At 38.4% G+C, this 26,031-nt stretch overlaps 1 protein-coding gene across 4 annotated transcripts in view; it reads right to left on the bottom strand.

Annotated features, from left to right (window-relative positions):
• Positions 1-26,031, bottom strand: part of stxbp5a (syntaxin binding protein 5a (tomosyn)) — a 105,853-nt gene that overhangs the window by 78,252 nt on the left and 1,570 nt on the right. For all 4 annotated transcript variants that reach the window (XM_028040391.1, XM_028040393.1, XM_028040392.1 and 1 more), the window contains exon 2: positions 23,671-23,768. In XM_028040391.1, coding sequence (XP_027896192.1) covers positions 23,671-23,768 — 98 coding nt within the window. The remainder of the gene's footprint in view (positions 1-23,670; positions 23,769-26,031) is intronic.

Genomic DNA, 26,031 nt, shown 5'->3' with positions numbered 1-26,031 from the left:
TATATGTGGAAAAAGCTCATATTTTCAGTTCAGTTTGCAGTGTGTAATAAAATTGCCGTAGGTAATTTTTCATTTTACCGTAAAATTAATCTCGTCTTTAATCCCCGGTGAGTTTTACAGGTGTGATGTCGCTGTGTGTTAAAGTAATGCTCCAACTGGAGAGGGGAGATAGGAGCAGTTGATCCATCATGGAGTAGAAACTACTGGTTTCATGTGTTACATCTGGAACCAAATATTCAACTACTGAGGTTTGGATTTGCAGACTAGCATTTTGCTTTGTACTACTTGCATTTTTCATTTTTCATATTCAACATCTATAGTAAAAAAGAGCCAACTAGCATTAAAGAAAGACTTGAGACTTCATAAACATGGAGTGACATGTTTATGAAGTCACAAGAAAATGGAAGAGTCCAAGTTTATAAAGGGTCTTTATTGATATTTGGTGAGTGGGATTAAGTTGGTTGGTTATGTAGCTGATAAGTCAACAATATGTGTTTGCCATTTCTCACTTGGTATCAATCAGTTTCTAGACTTGAGATGCATTTCTAAAAAATATATTTCTTGGAGTTAATATTCAGGGATTGTTAACACCATGAGTTAGTAGGTTAGATTCACAAATGTATATTCTATGAAATAACAATATATACATAATAAATACTGCCTGTATTTTCAAAAATCTCTGGGGGCATTGGTTGTATGCTCACTCTGCCTGAATCTCTATCTACTTAAAATACAAATAATCCCTTATGATGTATGAAAAAAAATCTAATGCACAATCCTCACATCTCCAAGGGGCTAGTACAGAAACACTCATAACTCAGAATATTGTATTTTCTCGACACACATTTCACTCGTAGTTGTAACTTTATACATATTAAGCATTGCCCCTGCAGATTTCAGAGCTCAAGAAATGATAGCAATGTCCAACCTATGAGAAGGTTAAAAATATATATAAAAATTTTAGTTTAAGAACATTTTTTAGGTGCCTCTTGTATGACCCAGACTTTCATTATACTGGCCTAAATGTAAGGCAGACAGCAAAATGGATCTATGTGCCCTTTCCTGTCATTCATTTTGTCAGCCGAAGTCCACAGCCAGGAGAACGGAATCATTTACTGTAGATTATACAAATTCCTACATTCTTGTCTCTAAGCATCCATCTCTCTCTCATTTACAAAAAACGAAAGCGATCACAAGTCTCAGTGGAAGAAGAAAATGGAACAAAAACAGGTGTACCACTTTCAAAGACAAAACCCAAGTGGACACTTTAAAAAGAGTATGAGGGGAATAATTTAAGGAAAACACGGCTTGGCTTTATACCAGCAGAAAAGTGGGAAAAAGAAGTCTTTGACAAGTTTTCTTCCTTTCTATGAATAATGAATGTGAGAATCGGGAGCAACCACATGCATTTAGATAGCTACTTGTGTTACACTTTTCAAGTGGCAGAAAGAGAAATGTGTTCCACCTCTGCAACTGAAACCTCATCTCAAATTAACATCATACACATTTAGTTTACAAAATCACGACTATTTTAAAATGTATTCGAGCCAGGACAAAATCCTTCAATCTAAAAAGATCATGCTGTACTCTGCTTTTCTTGTACACCGTACTAACCAGTGTAGTGACTAAAGTAACTTGGAAACTGTGTACAATGCTAAAAATAGCTCGCAAATAAATGCAGATATTTCCCCCCAAAAAATTGTCCCAATGCAATCAATGTGTCCTCTCATCTCTCTGGACTCAAGCATTCACACAAACACATACTCACCCTCTGGCATTGATATCAAACAAATCTTTTCAAAGGTAAGTCCATGGGAGATCAGCCACTGCTGGCCTCTAATATGCTTCGATGTGCCAACCGATGCAGAGCCAGGCCTTGCTTTCAAGGTGCCTGCAAGCTGCCAGTAAAGCAAAAATCAGCATATTGCCAACCATGCAGTAGCACCTCGGTCATTGTGTTTTATTATTCAGTCTCCATTCAGCCTTGTGGTGATCAGAGCTGCAAGGGGTGTGGAGACTTTTTTTTAATTATTATTCTTTCTGTAAGTTTTGTCAAGACACAATTGGATGTAAACAAGCAATAACCTCTTCAATCACTTCAGCAAAGGCTTTCATGTGCAAACATCATCAACAGACGCAAGACCTCACTAATTGAAGACTTTGCAGCATGCAATAATCTCTGTACCCTTCACTGCTTGGGAGTCCATGTAGCGATAAAAACCCTTACAGTATATCCATCCAGCATAATCTTAGAAATGCTGCAGTTTAAGAAGCAGCTTTAGGTTTTTTTTTTCATTTTCCTCCCCTGTCCTCCCATCCCAAAATAAACCTGGATCCTCATCCAGTCGTGTTTGTCACAGTTCTAGCTATTTTAAACTTCAGATTATGGTTCCAACTGTAGATATCGGTACACTTACCTACAAAATGTGTACACCCCTCTGCTAAAATGAGTTTTGTGAGAAATATTTAAAAACTTTTTCCACCTTTAATGCCACATATATCCTGGGCGCATCCTGAAAAACAAAAATCCGTCTGAAGAGGGGCTAAAAAATTAAAAGGTATAGTAAATTAGTTGCGTAAACATGTTTCTCCTTAAACTAGTATTTTCTATAATCCCTTTCTGACTTTAGTCTAGTCATTCAGTATCTGAGAATTCACACCTCATATCAATTAAATTCAATTTATTAATCTAAAATGAAGATTTCTTGACCTTTCCCACATTTGCAACCTTAGCAACCTCTTACATCCTTTATATATCTGGGCTAAAAAGTAAGATTGGAAGAAAAGGCTTCCATGTTGCAAGCAAAATATCCAGACTTGTCTAGAACACTCTAAAACAATGTGGGAAAACCTGGTATACTTGGACACAATATCAAAAGATATGTTTGGGGAAAAAAAATGACATTTAGTATTACCAAGATAACATTCTGCCCACAGTGAAATATAGCATTGGGGCATCATGTTCAGGGATTACATTTTCTTAGCTTCAACGGAGGTCACCAGAAAACGGTTTCTCTAGAACCAAATACAATTTTTGGAACTAAACTAAATCTGAAAGTATGCAGTCTAATCTGAAGAGCTCTGTGAACTAGAAAAATGCAATCGTGTATATTTGCACAATTTCTGGAGATGAGAGTCGCCAGATATCACAAAGACGAGCTGTGGGGTGTAAATACTCTGACCAAAGAAGAAGACCAAGTCCTGGAATTGAATCCACAGATGTTTTATGGCTGAGCAGAGTTGTAAAATTAGGATATTGCAACAGTTTTATTTAGGATATTTAGAATTTCCTCCCTAACACGTCTGTTTGTTTGTTTTTTTCAATTAAATTGTACAAAATGTGTCACATTAAAAAGGTAGCAAAAATTGAAAATCATTTATCATGATTTTCATTTCTTCATCTCACAAAAATGGCAGTTTATACCTTCAGCATATATAATGTATAGATTTATGCATGTTGATGGATTGAATTAGAATTTTCTATACATCACTCCCTGTGGGCATTAATTCTGTTGTATCTGCTTCAGGACTAATTAGACACCAGCCATACACTGCGGCGCTGTCCGCTTGCCAGAAGAAAAAGGCATCTTGCCAAAATCCACACAGCATATAAAATATGAACCTGAGCTCTGTCCTTTGCTCTTCTACAAGAATCAATGGCCAAATATTCCCAGCACTTAAGTGGTAACCATTAGTGAGCATCCACATCCACGTTTGCACAGACTCACACACTGAGAAACACACACACAAAGAGCAGTGAAAGTGTCCTTCGACTGGAGGACAAAAGTTTAAAGTTCCCCATGTTGGTGACCATGTGCCTCACAGACGTTAGGTGCTGTGCAGTAATTTATGCTTCAACAGGTTTCACTTCAAAAAAAAAACAGGCAGGGTAGAAAACACATTTAATACATTTTTATATGTATTCACTAACATTTTAATAATTGTTAAAGAGAAGATATATGACTTACATTATTAAAATCACCTCATGCTAGGAGATAACTTAAGTAAAACTAAAAAGGCCTGAAACAATAAGATATAAGGATACCAGGTAATTAATATGGTAGCAAAAAGTAATTAATTCCTGACCAACTGTAGAGAGATGGAGCACTAGTGGGGTCTCATCTGTCTTACTTGTTTTAAGTCACAGCAGCATAAAAACATGTTTTATTAATCACTTTCAAGTTTCCTTATTTATGGCCCGTGTCCTGCATCTTACATTAAGTTGCAGGAGCTGTTAATTACAGCAATGGGTTAGAAAATATTTGCTATGACTCTAGGAGACAGGAGATCTTGGGATGGAGTTCACATGTTCTCACTGTGCATGTGTGGGCTATCTCCATAAACATGATGGTACCATTCATTGGTCACTCTAAATAGTCCTTAGGTGTGCATCAAGTGAACCTTTGAACATTAGGTTGGACCGTTATAATTGTAGAGTAATATTGTATTCTTATACAAGTGTTTTAAAATCAACAAGTTATGGATCTTTACTGTCCCTGTTCAGAACTTTTCTGACATTTACCAACTACAGTTTCTTAATTTCCCTGTTGTAGTCAGATGGGTTTTTTTAAAGACATATTCTTGGATTAATAGAGTGATGATGGTTTTGATGCTAATTAGTTTATAACAGGTTTATAAAGTTGTTACTTTATTTTTAATGGTTATTTGTGTTTTATTTGTTATATGGATGATTTCTGCCAGATGTCAGAGACCTTTCTCAAAAGGTGATGAACAATAAATTGGCTTTATCTTAATCTTGCAAAAGTCTACATAAAATATATATTGAGGTCACATTGCTTTCAAAAGACAATCTGGACTTATAAGTGTAAGAATTCATAAAAATAGTATAAAAGAATAATTTTACAAAGACAAAAAACAATGAGTGAGGACTGCATTGGTAATTGCACTGAAGTTACTCTTTGAATTAAGCAAATCAGTAGATTAAAAAGAAAGCCTCGGCACATATGGCAGGATTAGTTGTGTACATTCACAAATTATGTCACGTACTCAATTACACATCAGTTCTAAGACTTTCATTGTCCTGTAATAAAAGTCCATACACAGGATTCAATACTTATGTGTTGTGTTGTTAGATAATAACAGAGATTAAAACAGACAGGTGAAGACCAAAGACACAATGGAGAAGAGACAGCCCTGAATATAATCACCATATGTAACTCACCATTCTGGGTGGGTTTAAAGGGAGTGCAGATTACCACAAAGGCCGTTACATAAGTCACGAGGATTGTCTGTGTTTGTAAATGTGGGTATTTGCAGACATGCCATGTGGTGTGGAGGGCACACAGGGCAGGGCACAGTCAGTTTCATCACTGTGTGTTTAGCAAAAGTGTGCTAAGCATGTGGGAGACAGAAAAAGGAGAAAGAGGAGAGTTCAGGGGACAAAAAAGAGAAAGCAGATCTTTCTCGCTCTGGTGCTAATCCCTTCTGTCGTCTTTCCGCTTCTTCCGCTAGTACCATCACTGTCATTTTTATCTGTATCACCTCTCTGTCTGATCCCTCTTTTTTCCTACTTCCTCCTCCTTCTTGTTCCATCACTCCTTCAGGACTCCTGCTGTGCAGCCAGCTCACGCTCGTACTGGTATTCAGAACACACCTGCACACACAAAGAGCAATGCTGCACCAAGATTTTGAGCTTTGTGTATGTATGACCAATAATATTTGTGTGTTGGCACCAAACTTTTCCTACCCTCTGAAACTGGAACAACAGGTGCATTCGATGAGTTTTCTGTGAGCATCAAGCCTTATTTAGAGCAGGTGTCCATCTCTTTTTCAGGCATAAACTGTTACAGAATTATCCAACTTTTCTTCCATAAAGTGAATGGAAGAAAAGTTGGAAGAAATGTATAACTTCTCCAATACACACTCCTAAAGGATTGTTCTACATTAGATATGGGCCAGTTGATGATGTCAAGGCATACCTAGATTTAAAAACTTGTGCCTTAAAGCCTTTCTTAGAGACGCCACATAAAGTTAAAGACTAACCAAAAGTGAGAGCACCATCGTTCCCTTTTCCCCACCTCTTGCTGCACACTGATAATTTGCTTGATAAAGGAAGGGCGCTACACTTTTTCCTCACTCACCGAGAACTCAGACATGATTTCTCCGTTTTTCCTGCAATACACTTCCCCAAAGCAGAGCTAAATCCAATCAAAAAGGTCAAGTAATGCTGTCAAAAGCATAACTGGACCTAAGGCTTTTACTAACCTGATTACTAACCTTTGGTCTTACTCTGGGCCATTCCATAATAAGTCCCTCTTCCCCCCTACACACAGACACATCATCATCCTCTCAGAACTGTCTCCTTCACTGCTTACCTCTGCTATTCACTCTGTACTCCTGCTAAAACCTTCATCTACTCATTTCTTGGCATAATTACTCCAATGTATAGTTCTCCCTCCAAACTCCTTGATGAATTCCATATGTTAAAATTTAAGTCGAATATCTTATGCTCACCTTCATAGCCCTCCATGACCAGGACCCGTTCTACTTTACAGAATTTCAGTGCTACACTACCATTTTTTCACCCAGTCATAAAACTCCAACCTCACACGTCTGCCACTCAGGACCAATTTTAGAGCTTGCTGGAGAGATGCTTCAACTGCAAAGCCTCATTTCTCTGGAACGCTCTTCTACAAAACAATCAGACAGCATCGAACTACCTGCATTAATGTCACTCATGTGAACACCTCTTCAAAAGTATTTTTAAGATCCAAATTAATTTGGATCGCCTTTGTTTTTGTTTATTTTTATTATTCAGAGATTTAAAAAATGTTCTATTTGCACTGAATATACACTACCATGAACTCTCCTAAAGAACAAAGATACAACCAATGTACACACACAGCTACAACGGCCTAAGGCATTAAAAATGCAAGGCACTGCAGCAACAGCTTCTAAAACAAGCAGCAGGGCGGGCTGTGGGTCGATATGCAGCGAACCACCAAAACAAAGAAAGAATTAAAAAATTGAAAATTAAAATGAGCAGAAGATCCATACGGAGTAAAAACAATGACAATTCGAACAATCTTACAACCCGATAAATAAGGCATGGACTATGGCTTTAGATGTATTTATGAAGTTAAATCAGCAGCAGGGAATTCAACAAGTTAATGTTCTCCATATCTTTCCTCGTTGTGATATCAACACTCAATGCCTGCGTCTAATGTGAGGGTAAAGTGCTGCCAAGCACCAGACAGGAAGAGAAATCCGGCCAATAGACCCCAATCGAGGCTTAATAGAAGCCTAGTGGCAGCGCTGGCTGAGACTTCCTCCACTGACTGCTCATCATTCACTCCCACTGGCGTTTGGGGGATGGTAGGGGCTTTTGGTGTATCAAACAAATTAGCAGCTTCAACTCTGAAATTGAAGCAGTGATGTACAAGCTACAAGTTTGTTCCCTCCCTCAAATACTGCACTTGTTTTGATTTAGAGTAAAGATGATTATTTCTGGAAATTATGGGGTCTATCTCTTGATCTGGCAGCACACAAACAGCCAGAGTGCCTGATTATAGTTTGATCAGAAGCCAGTCGTTTCCCTTTCAATCTCTGCAAAAAACTAACCACAGAGCTCAGAGTCAAGACACTAAGAGCAATATCTGCAAACCAAGAATAACTAATGCGAATATTGCAGTGCTGCATTACTGCTCTGTGTTTCAGTGGAAGTGCAGCTTCAACGTTACAATGTGCCAGCATCACCTTGCTTTTACATTTGACACTGTAACATAGATAATTTTAGCATCAGCTTACACAAGATGCCATTAATGTTTTGGAAATAAAAATAAACTTTTTTCACATGCGTATCACAACTCAGAATACCCATAATTACCACACATTAGGGTTTTCATCCTACTAAAATACTAAACAACACCAATGCAATGCAAATAGAAATACTCAGTATTTGATTTTATTCTCAGTAATTGGGGTTTTTCATTAAAGGCACAGGATTTTTTTAAAAAACAGACCAGAAAGATATGTTGCAATAAGGCATTATTTGTGTTGTGAAAAACTAGTGAAAAACCAATAAGACCGGGGCAATTCATCAGCTGCTATCTAGTTAGAAAAAAATCCCAAACTACTGTGGTAATTTTGCCCCTTTATCATTTAAAACTGTTCTAGTTTTGGTTGTCTTGTATCCAATAGAGCAAACCTGCCGTGTTACAGGAGTTTCAAATGTCAAACACCACCTTGGTGTTTTGATTCCAAGCCGTCAGGTAAGCTGTCATCGGGGAAAAGGGAAAGTTTGTGTCTATGTTTGTGCAAAGTTATGTACCATCTCAGAAAATGCTGCAAAAACTGTGCGAAAATGACTCAAAAGTAAGATTACATAATAAATGCTGGATCCTTTGGAGCTGCTTCAACTGTGTGCAGGTCCTTCAACTATTAGATCATTTGGGGGCACTCAGCTTGTATAAAGGGCCATAAACTTTCATATTCAGAGGCTGACATCAAAGTAAAAGGAACCCAGTTTGTACTGACCCCTAATCATACATTCACGATACATAACAGGGGCAAATCAGAGGTGACAAAAATTCACAGATGGGATGAAACTTGGTGTTCCACAAAATCTGGTTCCCTTCTTCATTTTTAGACACATATTAGATATGCAAGAATAAGAAACAGTGTGACAGCTTTTTTGGACGCCAGACAGATCAGTTTTTGTCTAATTCCCCTTCCTCTCTGAATGTGGTCAGTCTGCAGTAATTTCATCATTACAATAGTCCTCTTTCCATCTCGTCTCTTCTGTCTACAGAGGGACTCTCCTGCTTGTGTGGCAGTGAATGACACACCAAGGTCAAATCCAGCTTTCAGGTGTTTCAAGATTCGTTTAATGCTGTTGACTCTGGCAATCTCTAGTGCGGTGGAGAAAAAAAGAAAAAAAAACACTTTCAAAAAGTGCTCTGAGAAACTGATGTTATTTCATATAAAATATATTTGCATTGACTTTCTTGCATCAAACCTACCATTTTTTATTATTTTGATAGCACAATCCATTTTGTACTTCCTCTAGTGAAAACATTTGAAGCAGCCCCACAACCATCTTTGTTGCAGGCACGGACGATTAATATTAGCTCTCATATGCACTCAAATATGGGCCTATATATCGCAAACAAGCTAAGAGCTGCAGGGGGCGGGGTTGGCATTGGGGCATGGAAGCTTGAGTCATCATGCCATGCGACATGTGTGCATCTTCTCTGCAGGCGCTCAGCAAAGCGGCATAGTATAATATATAAATTGGAGCAACAGGGGGATTGATTCTTGCAAGCACTTTCATTTGCATACCCTTCATTAACAGACAAAAGAACCAAAATCCAGGCCATCACAGCTCCAGTTGACTGAGGTTTCAGACACGGGCTTTACTCCAGATAAGTCCATTAGAAAATGCCATCTATTTAGGCTGGAGCAGCAAGGCTTAAGCCACTGAGATGATATTAAGAGCCCGTCTTTTCAGCTAAGCAAAATTTCAAGCATTTCCTTGATGTGCTGCTGTTGGCAATAGGCAAAAATACTGCAGCCTCACAAGTCCATCATTAACTGTTGGTGAAACGGGACTAAATATTTTGAAAAGTAATTTGTCCCTGTGGCTTTCTAGGAAAAAAATACTGACATCACCAAAGACAAAGTTAGATGTAAGCTCCAAAAGAAGTACAGAGAACAAAAAATATTCCTTCATAGCTACAAACACCTTTCTGGGGTTAATTAAACATCTTTTTTCTTTTTTGATAAATCTTTATTGTTTATACATCTTAAGCATTTTCTGTTTAGCACTCATCTCATTTCCTTCCCCTTTGACTGAATAGACTAAAAAATTGTTTTTGCAGCTTTTATTTGTTTGATAGCTTGTGTTTAGTGAAAACATGAAGAACTTTTGAAATGTGTGATATAAACAGTTTTAATTTTACTGAAATGTCACCATCCTTCAAGGTCAAGATATCTTTAATATCCCCAGTCAGCAGAAAATGCATTCACCGACACCTTCCTTTCTACCAAACTACAGTCAAACTGTCTTTTAGATAATGGCAAAAATACAAACCTAAAATCTTACAGAAAATTTATGTTGTAGCTAGTCGAGGCAACTCTTTCAAAGATGTTCTGCTGTGACACCCTGCATGTCAAGTTGCAGCTCGTCTCTCACAGTTTTCTTGCCATCTGTACCTCACCTTGACCTGAAAATTGCTTCTCTTATTATTAAGGATGTCCCAGTTCCATCCAAACCACATAAAGGCATTTTTGTGCGATTAGAATCATCCCCAACTGTGTTGACACATCCCTATCTGACCTGGTGGAAAAAAGTTCAATATCACCTGCACGTTATCTGATGTGACTACTACTTGCTTTACTCCAGATAGGCTGGAGTTCAGAGGTTTGCCCAATGTCACTGCTTGGCCTCATGGCACACAGGGTAGTTTTCTCATTGATCAAACATTTGGTGGTCTTTATTGTACTTGTGGTATGTAGTAAGCAAAATTAATGTATCCCACTAACGTCAAGAAAAACTGAATACTATATGACTCCAAGTTTAGTGGCCAAACATCTTGATTAGGGCATCCCAAATGTCTCCAGCCGTTTCCTTTAGTCTGGGACTTAAATATATATTTTAATTAATTTAATGTTTTTCCACATAGTCATTCTTGCATGACATAAGAGAGAGAGACTCAAAGAGTTCCTTCCCTTAGTTTTCCAACAAATTCTTAGCCTTTTGGAATGGTTGAGCATAAATCTTGAAGTTACATTGGTTTGACCTGCAAGCTCTTCAAATCATGAAACATTGTTGAAGTTGGCCAGCAATACAAAGTACATTAAAGAGCTGTTTTGCAATGCTTTTTGTTTTGGCATAGAAGTCAATATGGATTTTCTTTTAAAAATCCATATTGAGGCTTTTTGACATTAGAAGATGAAGTTTGAAGATTATAGAACCAGGCTAAAAATCCTAATCTAAGATAGGGGGGCTATTGTTTTGATTGGTGTGTATTTATGTGTGTATTCTATTAAATAATCAATACATTGAACAAAAGTTATGAAGTACGGCAAAGAAGATACAATTTACATTAATCAAAAAGATATTCATAAATTGAGATTTTTCAAATTTTTGAAAAGGAAAACATATTTACATTTTCAGTTTACTTTTTCTGCTCTTATTCAGTGACTGCTCTGCTTCAGTTGAAAATTTATGTTTAAAATACAAAAACATGTATATTTTTTACAGCTGTTTAAATGAGATGTTATTGATTACATATAGGAAGAGCTACTTTTCAAAGTATATTCAGTTTTAAAGGATCCATTTGGTTCTGCGTCATAAAAGCATTGGGCATTTTTCAACAGTAACTTCTACAAATGACATTATTTATGCAAACTGGAAGATTCCTCTGTATTGTTTATTGTTTAATGTTTACAGTAGTAACAAAACAAAAGGTCACATTAACTCCTCTTATGTATTTCATCATGGGTTAAAGACAATGAATTAGTCCTTAATTATATTGTTTTCATTGAGGTCGCTGAGGTGAGGAACAAAGAGCCTGAGAAGAACATTAAAAATGCTACCCTCTGGATGTCTGGGCGAGGCAGCTGAGAGAGAGGATAATGTTACAGAGACAAATAGAAAGAAAACATATGAAACATTAATGGGAAGAGAACAGAGACTATCCTCCACACTTCCCACCTTACTCCCCAACCCCCTCCACGCCCCCCCCCAAACCAGAGCAGCAGATTATCTACAGCAGCTACACAAAAATAATGAAACACGGGGTCAGGAGCAAAACAAGGGAGTGCATGGAAGAGGAAACAAGTCTGTAAACCTTGTTAAGAGAAATCTTACCATCCAGACACAGCAAAATAATTACATCCATGGGACTGCAAATTGCAGAAAGCAGATTTTAAGAAACTAAACAGCACGGTGGAGGAGGAAAAGCAGAAGAAACACTTGAAATTATTTCAGTATGTTCCGGCCAAGCGGAGCCCCGAAGGTCACATGAAAGGCAGGCAGAAAAGCGAGATGACAAAATCTTTGTGCTTCACAGCATTCTGTAAGCCAGTCCCCTTTACAAGCACCACAGGGACTGTGGCAACCTGACAGCAGGAGTTTGACTCAACCCCGCCACACTTCCACACCCCAGCAACAATGTCAGGCAAAACCACAACGTCTCAACCACTAAAACTAAAGTTACAGCCAAGCAAAATGCTATTTTAGGGTGATCCCTAGATCGTAAAAGGCAATTTGTGTGAGTTTCTAGACACTTTTTATTCAGTCAGGTCACCTTGAAACAAAAATCTTATTAGATCAAATAAGCTCTTGGCTCGCATATTAACAACTTTCTCAGGCAGCAGAGTACATAAAAATCCCTACAACATGACCTGTGGATGATAATGTCAGGCAATCACAGTTCCCTCGCACACATCGCGTTTACTTAAGGTAATTGAAGGTGTTACGTTCTCATGCAACCTCAAATACGCATAGTAGATTTCATGCAAGTCAGTCTCCATCGATGTCGCATTCAGAACGGTAAATGACAGTGATGTTTATACGAAGCAATGGATTCACAGAATGTATGCCGAGTCCATATTCATACAACTGGACAAGCCATCAGTTCATGTCCTTCTCTGCTCTGGTCATGTCACAGACAGCCTGTGCTTCAAACTGTCCACCAGTGCACGTTCTTATGGAATATTCAGAATATTTATTTTGATTGTCAGGAAACTGCTGTGTTGATTTTTTTTTTAAGCAGCATGGTTTGATCTTTGGGGAGTTTACCAAAGTGTCAACATAATAGGAATGTCAGACCAACAAATGAAATCAATAGAAGGCATAGTGTTACTAGGGGGTAAAGTCCTGCATGAGAAGTCCTGAATCGATTGCTTTAAACAAATCCAATAGTGTGTAGGATACAGTACTTACTTTGAAAATTTCACTTTTGATGCCAGGGGATCTCTGTGGGATAGAGAGTGAGCAGCGGTCAAACCCTTTGGTCACAGAGCATCTCCACATAACAGAAACATATTGACTTGCACTAATATGAGCACAAATCAATAAGGAAGAACATGATGCTTACAGAGGGCGTAAACATTGCTGCAAAAAAAGCCAAGTCAATTCTATCATAAATCACAAAACACTGATGTACTGGCTTGGTGAAATACCGGGTTACTTAATGACTGCGCAAGTCTGAAATCAAGAATAATAGAAAACAAAAATTAATTTTAAAAAAAGGTAAAGCTCGGTAAGACTGTGCATCTTTAACAACCCCTACACAATAATTGAGTTCATATATTTGAAGTATAAATACAACATAATGCCACATGAAGCATCAGTCCCAAACATTCCATACTACCACTTTTTGGGGGTTGTTGACATCACCATCCAATAAAGTTAGTCATGATCACAAAATATGCTTCTCCTTAAATAAAGCCAATAAATTAGCATTATACCAGTACTGACAGGAAGTATTGCACTTCTTTCCAAAACAATAAAGGCAGATGTAGTTAATGTCACAATGATCTTATCAGCCATCAAATACATTTGACATTTCAAATACAAGTGAAGTTACTGGCAGAGTGAAGTTACTGGCAGCTGTCAACACGCTAAGAAATGAAGCACAGCATCCTCAATTGTTTTTAGCTTTAAATCTGCATATCAACAGTACATCAGAGCCACCATGCCCCACGATGCCAGGTTACCTTTAAACATGCTGAGTCAACTGTTACAAAATTAATGCAAATGTGGGAAAAAGCCATCTCAGGCCTGTGTTTAGTTTAGTGACATATAAGCATTTATCATTCTTTATAACTGGTCTTGCAGTTTAATTTGGGAATACCATTTCATTAGATTTTTTCCAAGTTTTTTTTTTTCTTTTAAGCCAGTTAATTAGAGTTTGTAAGGATGGGAAATGAAAAAGAAAATTAAACAAGTATGCAGTGCATGCAGCATGGATATATTCACTTCACTGCTCAATGCTCATCTCAAGACAGCCTGCAGTTGTCCAGACTCATCTTATGATCTGCAAACTACAATATAAGAACTGAACTTTATCTTCAAATCAGACAAGATTTTTTTTATTAATATTTTAATCTCACAAAAATATTCTACAAAGATAAATAAAAGTTCTAATAATGAAACGGTTGCCTACAAACACTAGGGTTAAATAGTGACGCTTTAAAATACTTTTACAACCGTTCCTCTCTGGTTGGGGTTTAATGGTTTTAAGACATTCCCGATTTGCTTTTGATTCACACTTAAGTCTTATACTCCATCCTCAACTATATGAAAACCATACATTTTCTCTCATTGAGAACGAATAAAGGTCGAACCAGCCATGAAAATTTGGCATTTCCATTGTGGAACTCAAGCATGTCTGCAGGAACAATTAGTGCACAGATTGGTGACCTCTCATGTGTTGATAATTTCCATATACGAAATACACATACCCACTAACAGTCTCATTTCTATTTTCTCTCTCTCCAGAATGATGCAAAGTGAACAAATTGTTTTATTCTGTTGCGACAAGAATCAAAAGTCTCAAAATTAAGTTTTACAAAACGCAATCATTTACAGCCAGCACTTAGTATTCCACCAACAGCAGCCGTTGATGTCCCCCTTCATTTTTTTATTGAACAAAAGCCCTGGATGGCCTTGTAAATTTTGATGAGTCACTGACAAAGACGGGCATTATTTTGCTGGATTTGCAGCTCCGATCTGTGCGTAGGTACCTGGTCTAACATATGACTCCTCAAGGTTATTTCCTATCCAACACCAAGAAACAATTCAGCAAGTCAGCCATCAGCAGAAAAAAAGCAGGGGAAACAAATCTGATAAAATATAAAAAAACAATTTAAAGCAAAGCGACATGGCAGCAGTGCTTCTGAAGCTTGGTCACATTTGCTGCCGTTTAAAGCAAAAAGAATAAGACAGAAACAATAGTAAGAGAGCACAGACGCAGAATTAGATCAGGCATCCCATGTACAAAGCTTAATTGACCTTGAAGCAGCTGTATAAGGTTTGACTTCTGACCTCTTGACCATTAGACCATGTCTTCCTTCTCCCCTCCGTTTGTGAACTGACTAAAAAAGCTGTAGATAAGTATATCTAAAAAAAGGAAGTATAGAATAGAAGATCTTGAGTACCTTTAGAAGGCATAAAAGATTAAACCAGAGTACGCGAGGGGTCTTTGATTAACAGTCCTTCAATTCAGACAAACATCCCGTGTTCCATTAATGGTGCAAAGCAGATGTGCACTGAAATGACATGAAAGCCAAGGACAGGCATCACAGCATTTTTCTTCTACTTGAAAACCTACCCCCTCATCCTCCCTAATTTCAACAGCCAATCTTTGCACTCACACCTATTTGATAAACTACGGCACTGACCATTAAGGTCAGTTTGGGTAAAACAGTAACTTCTTAGTCACTTATTTAGACTTGTATGTCACACTACATCAAATCTAGTCTTCGAGAGCTACCATCAAATCCCGCAACATTTACACGCATCCTTTCCCCAACACACCTGAATCAAAATGACTAAACTTCCTCATCAGCAGTCATTCAGAGCTCTGCTAATGAGGCATTCATTTAAGGGCACCCCTGCACATACAACTGTGATGCACTGGCTCAGCAAAAAGCATCCAGTGCAAAAAGCTAAACAATAAAATCACATGAGAAACTGGCTGGTGAATCTGATAGTTTTCATTTTGTATGGCTCACACTGGCACCCTTTTGGTTGAAAATATAAAAGAGAAAGAATGTTTTCCCATTAGGGAAAGGCACTACACACAAAATCTACTACATCACATTGAATACGCTCTTTTGTGTGGCTGCAGTTGCTGAGAACAAAAACTCAAAGTTAGTTGTTTTATTTTGTTTTTTGTTGCCATTGTTTCAAAATGAGTTGCAGGAAAAGTTAGAAGATGCCAGAAGCAATTTAAAAGGAAGTCATATCTTCTACAGCAGACCTGGGCATTATACGGCCCGCGGGCCACATCCGGCCCACTGGGTAACCCTGCCTGGCCCGTATGACAGACCTGGGCATTGTACGGCCCAGACCACATACCCTGCTTTTTTTCTGAAGTTGCTGTTTTTCTTATTCATGTAAGACGTGCACGTGATTGAACGTTATCAGAAGACTACTTTAGCCCTCAAAATGTCAGCTCAGGCTAAAAAAAAGGAAAGGTAGATTCTGAATGTAGGATTTTCAACAAAAATCTGATGGCTAAGTATTTATTTACTGAAGTTGGAGGTAAAGCCGTGTGTTTAGTTTGTGGGGACCATATCGATGTGTTTAAGCACTACAATCTGAATCGGCATTACCAGACGAAACACGGGGAGAAATATAAAAACTTGACTGACGCCGAAAAAGCGCAAAAATCGGAAGCTTTGTTAGCTAAAGTGCGAACCCAGCAAGGCTTTTTTTTTTTTTTACCAAGCTCCACACATCCAGAAATACAGAAACCAAGACCAGCTTTGTGATATCCCACAAAATAGCCAAAAACAGCAAGCCATTCTCGGAGGGGGAGTTTGTGAAAGAGTGCTTGGTAGACTCTGCAGTGCTAATATGCCCTGGAAAAAAAAGCCGCATTCGAGCAAGTCCTGGCGGACTGTGAGGAGGATCGAGGACATTGCTGAGAACCTGGAGCTACAGCTGCAACGTGAAGTGCCAAGTTTTGACTTTTTCCTCTGTAGCTTTGGACAAGAGCTATGATGTCCGCGACACAGCCCAGCTACTCATATTTCTCCGTGGGATAACGCCGGACTTCAAGATTATGGAGGAGCTGGCAGCTATGCAGTCTTTAAAAGGGACGACGACAGGGAGCAATCTCTTCACGGAGGTAAATACATGAGTGGACAAGTTGGAACTGAAATGGGAAGAAATTGGCAGGTGTTACCGCGGACGGTTGTCCAAATATTACAGGAAAAATGTCAGACTTTTAAAACGTATGCAGGATAAAATTAGTGAAATTGACCCAGATCAGAAATTGGTACTTTTACATTGTATTATACACCAACATGTTCAGCCTTTTGGCCCGGCCTTCCACAATATTTTCTATCTCTTATGCGGCCCCATGGAAAAAGTAATTGCCCACCCCTGTTCTACAGTATATCAACACTTGCATATTGAGACAAACTGCTGGTATAGGAACGTTTACTATGGTAATTACTAAAATATGATAGACATTCGGTTAACTCAAACTATTGATTTTCTAATTTAAAATAGACTGTTGTTCCACAAGCTTTGTATTATATCATGCTTGATCCTAACATAAATAATTTATGATAACTATAACAAAGAGAGCGAGCAAGTAAAAAAAAAGCTAGTACATTACACTGCAAACCCATCATCACGGTTTTAATAACACTGATAATAAAGTGAATCTTTCTTACAAAAATCCTCAAAAAAACACAATAGACAATGCTGAGGTGCAGGTGCCAACTTTCTATAATTTTGCTAACAAATTCAAATACAATATTGTTCACAGGAACCTTGTATGCACCAATATTAAAGGGGCAGCATCTTGACCGATGTGGTCGGGAGTATTCCCTGCTTTAACACCAGAAATTTTTCCTATTCTGTAGTCCAGACAGGGAGCTCACAGCTCAGCTCAGGTTTTCTTGTAACTGCAGGGGGAAAAAAAGCTTGAACGGCAGCACAGATACTGAGTGAATCAGAAGGAAGATTAATGATAAAGATATGTCACAGTCAATCCTTGCTGCAGCAAGAAGATGCACAGGGCCACTATCAGACGCAGCAGTTATTGATGATGCCTGTGTGTGTCCAGAGATAAGTCTGCAAACATGTTTTCCGCCAACATCTCTGTGCATGTGCAGCCTACATTATTTGCGTGCAAATTCATTAACATTTGTGCAACTCATCCACTGATGTGTCCACAAAAGACAAACTGATGTTCTGTCTACCAGCTCTGAAATAATGTCCGCGTGAGTAAGAATGTGTGTTGCCCTCATTTGGGTGTGTGAGAGCTATGATGTCTTGAGTCTGTCGATGAGATAATCAGAAAGAGCACAGACTGACAATTTGATCTATTGATCTGCATCTCTCCCACTGCCTAAGAGCCTCTGAGTTATGGTGCTGCCATTTCCTCTGACCACCACCAACAAGAAGGGGAATCAGCAATATTGTCACACACAGCTGTAGAGCCCCCCAAAAAGCCTACATATTCATGTTAAAATGCTAAAAACATTCATGTCTCTGACCAAAACCTTGAAAATTATGCAGTTCCTCTAAAAGAAAAATAAAGCAGTCTTTTTTCCATCACCATCTGCAGAAAACGGATTTATTCTCCATTTTTTGTAAGCTGATGAAATTTATTAAAGGTCTTAAAAAATATTCAATGAGAAGCTTTAATCTGCAAACAACAGGATTACAGAACCAAGGATAGGCAGAAGCTGGTTTAAGATGATTTTGAATAAAAATGCCAGTTTTATGGTTTTTACATCAAAAGTATCATATGCAAAAGGCAGAATATTACATGTGCTGCTCTGCTCCTTACAGATTAACTCTGGGAATCTGGGAAGCTGGTGCCAACTTCCCAAATGCCAGTGCTCAGTGAGAGACCTCAGACTCTAAACTGTACTAACTTTATATAGTTTGGCACAACTGACCTTTGATACTGAAGGAAAAGGTTCCAGGAAGAGTGAGCGAGTTAGTTTCCACATGCCTCCCTGTCTCTGAACTAAAAAAATAATTCATACTGTTTGCAAATATTAAATAAACATTTAAGGCTTTAAATATAAGCTGCTAAATTCAAGCTGTGACGTTACAGACCTCTTCTTCTGGCCTCACTTAAAAGGGGTAAATCTGCTCAATAGTGACACCAGCTGTTAAAAAAGGAGAAGCACAAGTAGTGCATCTGAAGAGCTAGTCTGAACAACAACTCCACTATCTAGACTTCCTAATTCAATTACCCTACGGCCAAAGTTTTTTGCATTATAAGTTTGAACCCAAAAATGTAGGCACAAAAAGAGCTTGAACTCAGAATTACATATTCAATTTGTTTTAATATAAATTCTGAGTCACTGTTAAAAGTACCTAATATTTTTAAAATGTCTCATTAAAAACAGAAATGCAAAATAAAGAACTAAGCCAGTTAATATGCCAATGGTAATTATATTGTAGTTTATCATTAAAAAAAAAAACAACTTCGTCAATATGTATTTATTAAAGGCTTGTAGAATTGTTGCTTGTATAGATTTATTTTAAATAATAACCATTTAGTTCTACTGACCTGAAATATGCATTCAATGACAAAAAAGGGAAATTACTACAACGATTCTTCTAAATGCAGTGCTGTGAAAAATTGTTTGCACTCTCAGATATCTTCAGGTTTAATTTGTCGCAGTTAAATGTTTCTATTCAAATACATCTTAAAAATAGATAAAGATGGCTTGAGCAAATAAGAAATACATTCAAATTATGAATATTGTGTCTAACAAAATAAAAACTGAAAAAAGCTAAGACCGCTAAGGGGGAAATACTTTTTCACAGAACTATAAATGACAGAAAAAACCCAAAGAAAACATTGTCAGAATATTTCCCTACATTCAAACACAGAAACTGGCTATGTGTGTATACAGTAGGTGGGTGGCAAATAAAAATGCTGAATTAGAAACAGTGATGCACCGATCAATTGACCAGTTTTCCCTTAATAGGGCTCTCACCAGTGATCAGTAGGTCAAATGCTGGAAAAAAATCAATATATTTCTACTGCATATTTAATGCATCAGTGAAGAAATAAACCATATTGTTTGGCTTATAAACACATTATCAACCAAATCATTACTGATGCACTTTGTTCTGCTTCTGATTAAGGGCTAGAAACCATTTCTGATGCTTCAATGGAAATAATCTTGTAATTCCTTTAACCGCCTTTGGCTATTATATGGATTTTGGTTAAATTGAATAGTTGAATAGTTTTCACAAAAATAGTGAAGAAAGTGCTTAGAGAGAAAATTGCAATTGTGAATTAGCTAGTCAGGCCATCTTTTAAAAGAAGAAAAAATTATATGGCTGTTGATTGGCATTTGCCCAAAAAAAAGGAAAATGAAAAAAACAAATTACTTATAGAAAAAAACAATGCATAAACTAATTGCATCTCTTTTTTATTAAAAGAACTGCTAGGCAAAGTGTTAACAATGCTTTTTTTGTTTGTTTTTTGCACAGTTGTAGATTAGCTGATGCTTTCTAAGTAATAAAATCAGACGTTCCATCAAGCAGCTCATGCATGTTGATAGCTGGCCTTCAATGTTCCTTGTACGCCAGTTACATTTACTTAACTTCACTGATCTGCTTAACGTTGCAAGGAATACAGATTCTGTTCTGGTAGTTCTGTTCATTTTGGCTAGAACATAATGGACCAATAAACAAAAAGGGCTCTACGATTTTTCATTTTTATTATTATTTTTTGCTATTCCGCCTTTAAACAGAAATGCTGTAGCCTTGCTATGTAGCACCATTGGTCCTGCTTGGGGTTTTTTTCTCCTTCTTTTACAATTACACAGTTAAATCAGCGCATAGCTAATATGAGGTGACTGCTTGTGCAGCAGAACCTGTTTTCTGAGACTCATGACTTCTTTTCACTGCGGATATATTGTGCTGAAAACAATTGACTCGGCGTGCGAGCAAGAGAGAGAGAGTGATAAAGTGTGTGTATGCACTTGGGCATATCTGACTCAGTGCATTACCACACACAGATCAATAAGGATTCTATTCTTGGCCATTAGCTCTAGAAAAAGGGATAGCCTGCCTCCCCAAGACCTCTCCACCCCCTCTTCTCTCCATCTTCTCTCAGCCTGAGCTCAAACTCAGGTTCTCTTGCTGACCAGATGTTTTTCCAGCCGGTTGATGAAGGACAAAGCAAATGCAGAGGCTAGCATGAAACATGGGACAGTTTTGTGGAAGAGCCATAAAGCCTCCATTGGCTTTGTGGTGTGAATAGATCAGGCCTCTCCTCAGAGGGTACACGTTGGCTTCTGCTGTAATTCTCGGCTCTCTGCTGCACTGCCAGGCTAAGGCCTCTGATCTGCACTTCCTGTAAATGCTCCAAAGGGAGAGTGGTGCAACCAAATGTCCAGGAGGTCGCCCAGGCACAGAAATGCACATAAAGCATGGGATTCCCTGGAGGGAACGCAACCAGCCAAAACTACAACACATCTAGTAACAAAGCATACAGCAATGCAAGTCTTATGAGTCGTGAAGCCTCTATTTCACCTCTTCTTCAATGTCACAGTGGCATCAGATAAAGCGTCAGGGCTGACTAAACATCAGAATAACAGAGGAGGATGATGAGCATCAAGGAGCAGATATACGCCTCCCATTTCACTTTCGTCTGACTGATAAAATTATCTGATCCACATCAGTCAAACGTGAGACATTCCTCCCTTCGTTCGATTTCAAAGCGACCACTTTCCCCAGCAGGATCCCAGCTGAGGATAATCTGAAGGGAGGATGCATTTTGATCTCCAAGCTGATTGGTGCCAGACTTCTTGGTTGCAGCCTTTCTTTGCTTATCCCAGGGAAGAATGTAGTAGCATGTAAGAGATAAGCCCTATTAAGTCTATATGCTCCAGTTCCTGCAAATGCACCAGCACAGACATTTCATCGCCTGTCAACTAATGTGTGTGAATCTCCTCTGGCTAGGTTACCTTTTTTTTTTTTTTTTGCTGAAACTGTGATTCTGGAGACTGTTCGAGAGAATCTTTGCTATTGATCCTCTCGATTGCAGCACAGGTGAGGACTGAGTCATGAGCACGGCTGCCAGCAGGTAGAAAAGGAGAGACAACAAGGCGGACGGCTCTTCATCACACTGTAATGAGCTGGCAAGGGTTGTTGGACAGGCAGAGGAACACATGGAGGAGCTGTAAAGGTGGCCTCATGCAGGCTCGCTTGCAGGCGTTCTCTGAGGCTATACGACTCCCCGTGGTGTCATTTCATGGCAAGCTGTTGTTTCTTGCTTGCGTAAATGTTCTCAAATTGCAAGACAGCGGTGAACTTGTGGCGAGTCGCAGGACATGATGGGACTCAGTCACTTGAAATATGTAACAAAAGGTTCAACAGCAATGTCAGTAGGGAAAAAAGGCCCTCATAAAGTAGTACTGCAGAGTTGGTATAACTTAACACATTTCATCATTACTGTACTACATGATTATCTTAAAGGTATGAGAGGTCTGCAGAATTACAATTCCTCTACCACTGAGACTCAAAAATGCAGATGCTCTGCAGAGCTGTTCATCCAAAACCATCAAAAACAGAGGCAACACCGTCACTACTACGCTGAACTTTTCACATTCTGTTTGGTTGCAACCATAAACCTGAGAGTTCATTACCAGGATGTTATGCAATTACACAAATAAAATGGTGCATCATTTTAAATATCAGGGAAAATTATGTATGGTTTTGAAAAGTCTTTACCATACTAACCTTTTTTTTATAAAAGCAGTTCAGAGCAGTCACAGCTGACAAGTGCTACACACACATCCTTACAAATAAAAAAAGTGTGCTATTTATTAGCATATTCCTCTTTTACTTTGCTATCCCTAAATGCAAACCAGAGCAGCCAATTGCTTTCAGAAAATACCTAATCCACTTGCACAGCGTTTTGTTAAGAGAATGTTGGTGAAAAACACCTTAGAGACGTCGAACATAGCAAGAGAGCCAATAAAAAGCCATACAGAAGTTTAAAAGAAAGGGTGAGGTTACTAAATGATATCAAGGAGATGTTTAATCTATCATTTGAAAATGAAAAGAATATGCCACATCAGCAAAACCTAAACCGATAGACCTGGCAAGGAGAGCATCAATCAGAGAAGCAGACTACAGACCTGTGATAACTCCGCAAAGATTCACCGCCCAGGAGGAAGAATCTGTCGACAGGACAACTATTAATCACACAGTCGGCAAATATGACCTTCATTGAAGAGCAACAAGTAGAAACCTACTGTTAAAATGTAGCCATAAGAATTCCTAACTAAGGTTTCCCACAAGCCCTCTTAGGATGTGGCAAACACGTGAAAGAAAATGCTCTGGTTAGATGAAATCAAAATTTAGCTTTTGGGCCTACAGCATAAAACTCTATGAATGGTAGAAAAATAACACTTCACATCATATTGAAAACATCATTTCCACTGTAAAATGGTGATGGCCTGTGAGGATGTTTTTTCTTCAAAGGGGGGAAATGAAGTTGGTCAGAACTGATCTAACAACTGGAATTATATCTATTATATCTGTAATTTTTAGCGTTTGAGCTACAAACTGCCCTGTGTTGATCCACCAATTGCAATCCTCCACGCTGTGCAAATAAAACACATCGATACTGGTGGCTTCAACATGAAACATTGTTAAAAAAGTTTAATGGGGCACGAACAAGTGTTATTCAGACTGTTAAAACACAACTGGGCTTGTCTAAAAATGAGAAAAACCAGATCAAACTGAAAGGAAAAAAGAAACTAGACCTATAGAAAGCCTGCAAAAACTGATGATCAAGTTACCAGAAAGTCTCACTCCTAAAAGCAAAACACGTAAAGACGAAAGCTTACTCAAGACCTTTGAGCAGAACTGTCCATCAGCCTCAGACTATGGCAGCTTTGATGTTCGCTCGCTTACCTGCTGCCGCCTCAGGGCACAGACTTCTGCAACAGTTCAAAAGGTAAATGAAAGGATACAATCTGAGAGCTCCACTCTGGGTACCGATGGCCAGGATCTTCTGCACGGGGTCGAAAGCCATCGACGATGGCTGATAGGGGAAGCCATAACGGACAGTCTGGTTGGCAGGTAGAAGATGGAGACAGAGGGGGAAAAAAAGTCAGATTTCATAACAGAAAATATCAGTTTGCATTTCACAGCAGGGGTGTTGCTTTGTTAGAGGATGTCACACACCTGATTTCGGTAAACAAATAGCCCAGATGGATGCGGATGGCTGTTATGAAACTGAAGAATTAAGCTTGAAATTGCAAAGATGAGAGAGAACAGGATGAGAAAAAGGAACAAATTATGTTTCTGTCTAGGTTTGTCTTCTGCAAAAGGCTGATATTCTGGCCTCTTTTTCTAATCACAGGCCTATTTTCAGATTTCTTCTCCCTCATTTCTTGTTTTATGTTGTTGTCCTTCCTCTCTCGCCGCCTCCCACATAAAGTCGTGATTACACTGAAGTCTGGAAATAAAATACATCAATAAAGTGCATTTGCTGATGATCTGGTCCCCTTGCAGGCCTGTATGACAAGGGGAAAAAATGTTCCTTGGTTGGTGCATGTGTGACTGTGGTTTTATGGCATCAGTCAGTCATCGGTGGGCCCTTGGATTTGTTTGCTTTGTGGCAGACGGCTAAAGCATGTTACATAAGGAGGACTCAGTGCAGTAGAGACACCTGCCTCTCTTGCAGAGACGTTACAGACAGTTCTGGTCTAGGCAGACAGGGAAGGTGCAAGAGGGAGTGTGAAGTCTCATTTGAAGATGCTTCAATCAGATGTCTGGCTGTTTTTTTTGTTGTTTTTTTTTAACATGCTTGAACTGCTGTGTCTACAGAAGGTCCTGATCTGCCCTGTGTTTCATGTATGTTTACATAAATCCAGAAGCTAACAATTTTTTTTTCTCCTTTAGAGGTAAGGCGTTTTTGATTTTTGCGAAACAAACGCAAAAATCATACCGACAGTCATTCAATCCCCAATACAAAAGTGAACAGAGTTTATGTGCCTTCCTGGAACATTCGGCTTCTCCAGCATCCCAATTGTGATGCTTATCAGGAGCAACACATCAACACAGCTGATCTTGTGTATATTGAGGAGTGACTAAATAAATTATTATATATTGTTCAAGTTATTTCATAGATTAAAATTTAAAGACGAAACACATTTTTATTAGGCGGTGTCTTAAATGCAAAAGGAATGAAATAGTTGGAGTCCAGGTCCTGGACACATACGAGTATGGTGGCTCTGAAGCTGTGACTCCAGCAGAGTTCACACCATGTAAATCCTCTACTGTGCTTTGATTCATGGTTCTCCCAAAAAGCTGTGGTTATTTCTATAGCTTGTGAGGTTTTTTTCTACCAGTGTTTCCTTCCACTTAACTTTACATTATGTACAGCAATCTATGAACACTCAGCTTCTATAGCAATGATCTTTTTTTGAGTCACCATCCTTGTGTTGGTTGTAAGGACAACTGGAAAACCAACTGTCTTTTTCATCTAATCTTCATTTTTTCTAAGGAAATGAACTTTGAGTTTTTATTAACTGTAACCCATAATCATCTAAATGAATAGAAACTAACACCTGGATTGAATAACAGTGTGAATCTACAATGTAATATATTCTCTTGTTTATTTAAAAAATATTGAAAATAATTAGCTATAAATTTTACTCTAATTTATTCTGTTGTGTCTTTAAAGTTAAAGGTCATGTTTTGATGGTCATGTTTTGATGCATACATTGCAACAATCCTAATTCAGCAGCCCTAAAACTACTTCCTGTATGAAAATACTTTTCTGGTCTCCTTTCTCTCTCCTAGGTCATGCAGTCCAAAGGGAAACAAAAATCAGAACTGGTAAAAATTCAAGTAAACAAATACAAAAATAAAACAGATAGTAGTCTGAACCACAAAAAGTCTGATCTCTGCATCTTGTTTGCATTATTATTTCAGGCAGTCTTTATAAGTCTAAACTTGATTTCTGTAGAAACTTCACCACCCCAACTCTGATTCAGTGTTTAACACAGCTAACTGTGTCTATTGGAGACACATGAAAACAGTCATGGCAAATCACAAGTTTAAAAGCATTCCGGAACTGAGTCTTTAGCAACCACACAGGTCAGAAGTGTGTGTGTGTGGGGGGGGGGGGTCGATACCCAGCACACACAGTGTGGTTTATTAAAACTCCACACCATCATTAAAACACAACTGGGGAAATGCCAAATTAACTTTGCAGTGGGCTGAGATGTAGCATGCACTGCATGAAAATTGCATGAGTGTTTAATTATCCCCTCTGTTGTTACTCTGTGCACTCTAGATCAGGGGTGGGCAACTCCAGGCCTCGA

This window comes from Xiphophorus couchianus, chromosome 15 (assembly GCF_001444195.1).
Source record: "Xiphophorus couchianus chromosome 15, X_couchianus-1.0, whole genome shotgun sequence".
NCBI classification, from domain to species: Eukaryota; Metazoa; Chordata; class Actinopteri; order Cyprinodontiformes; family Poeciliidae; genus Xiphophorus; species Xiphophorus couchianus.
Note: the sequence above shows the minus strand (reverse complement) of the source record. Positions and strands in the feature narration are given on the sequence as shown.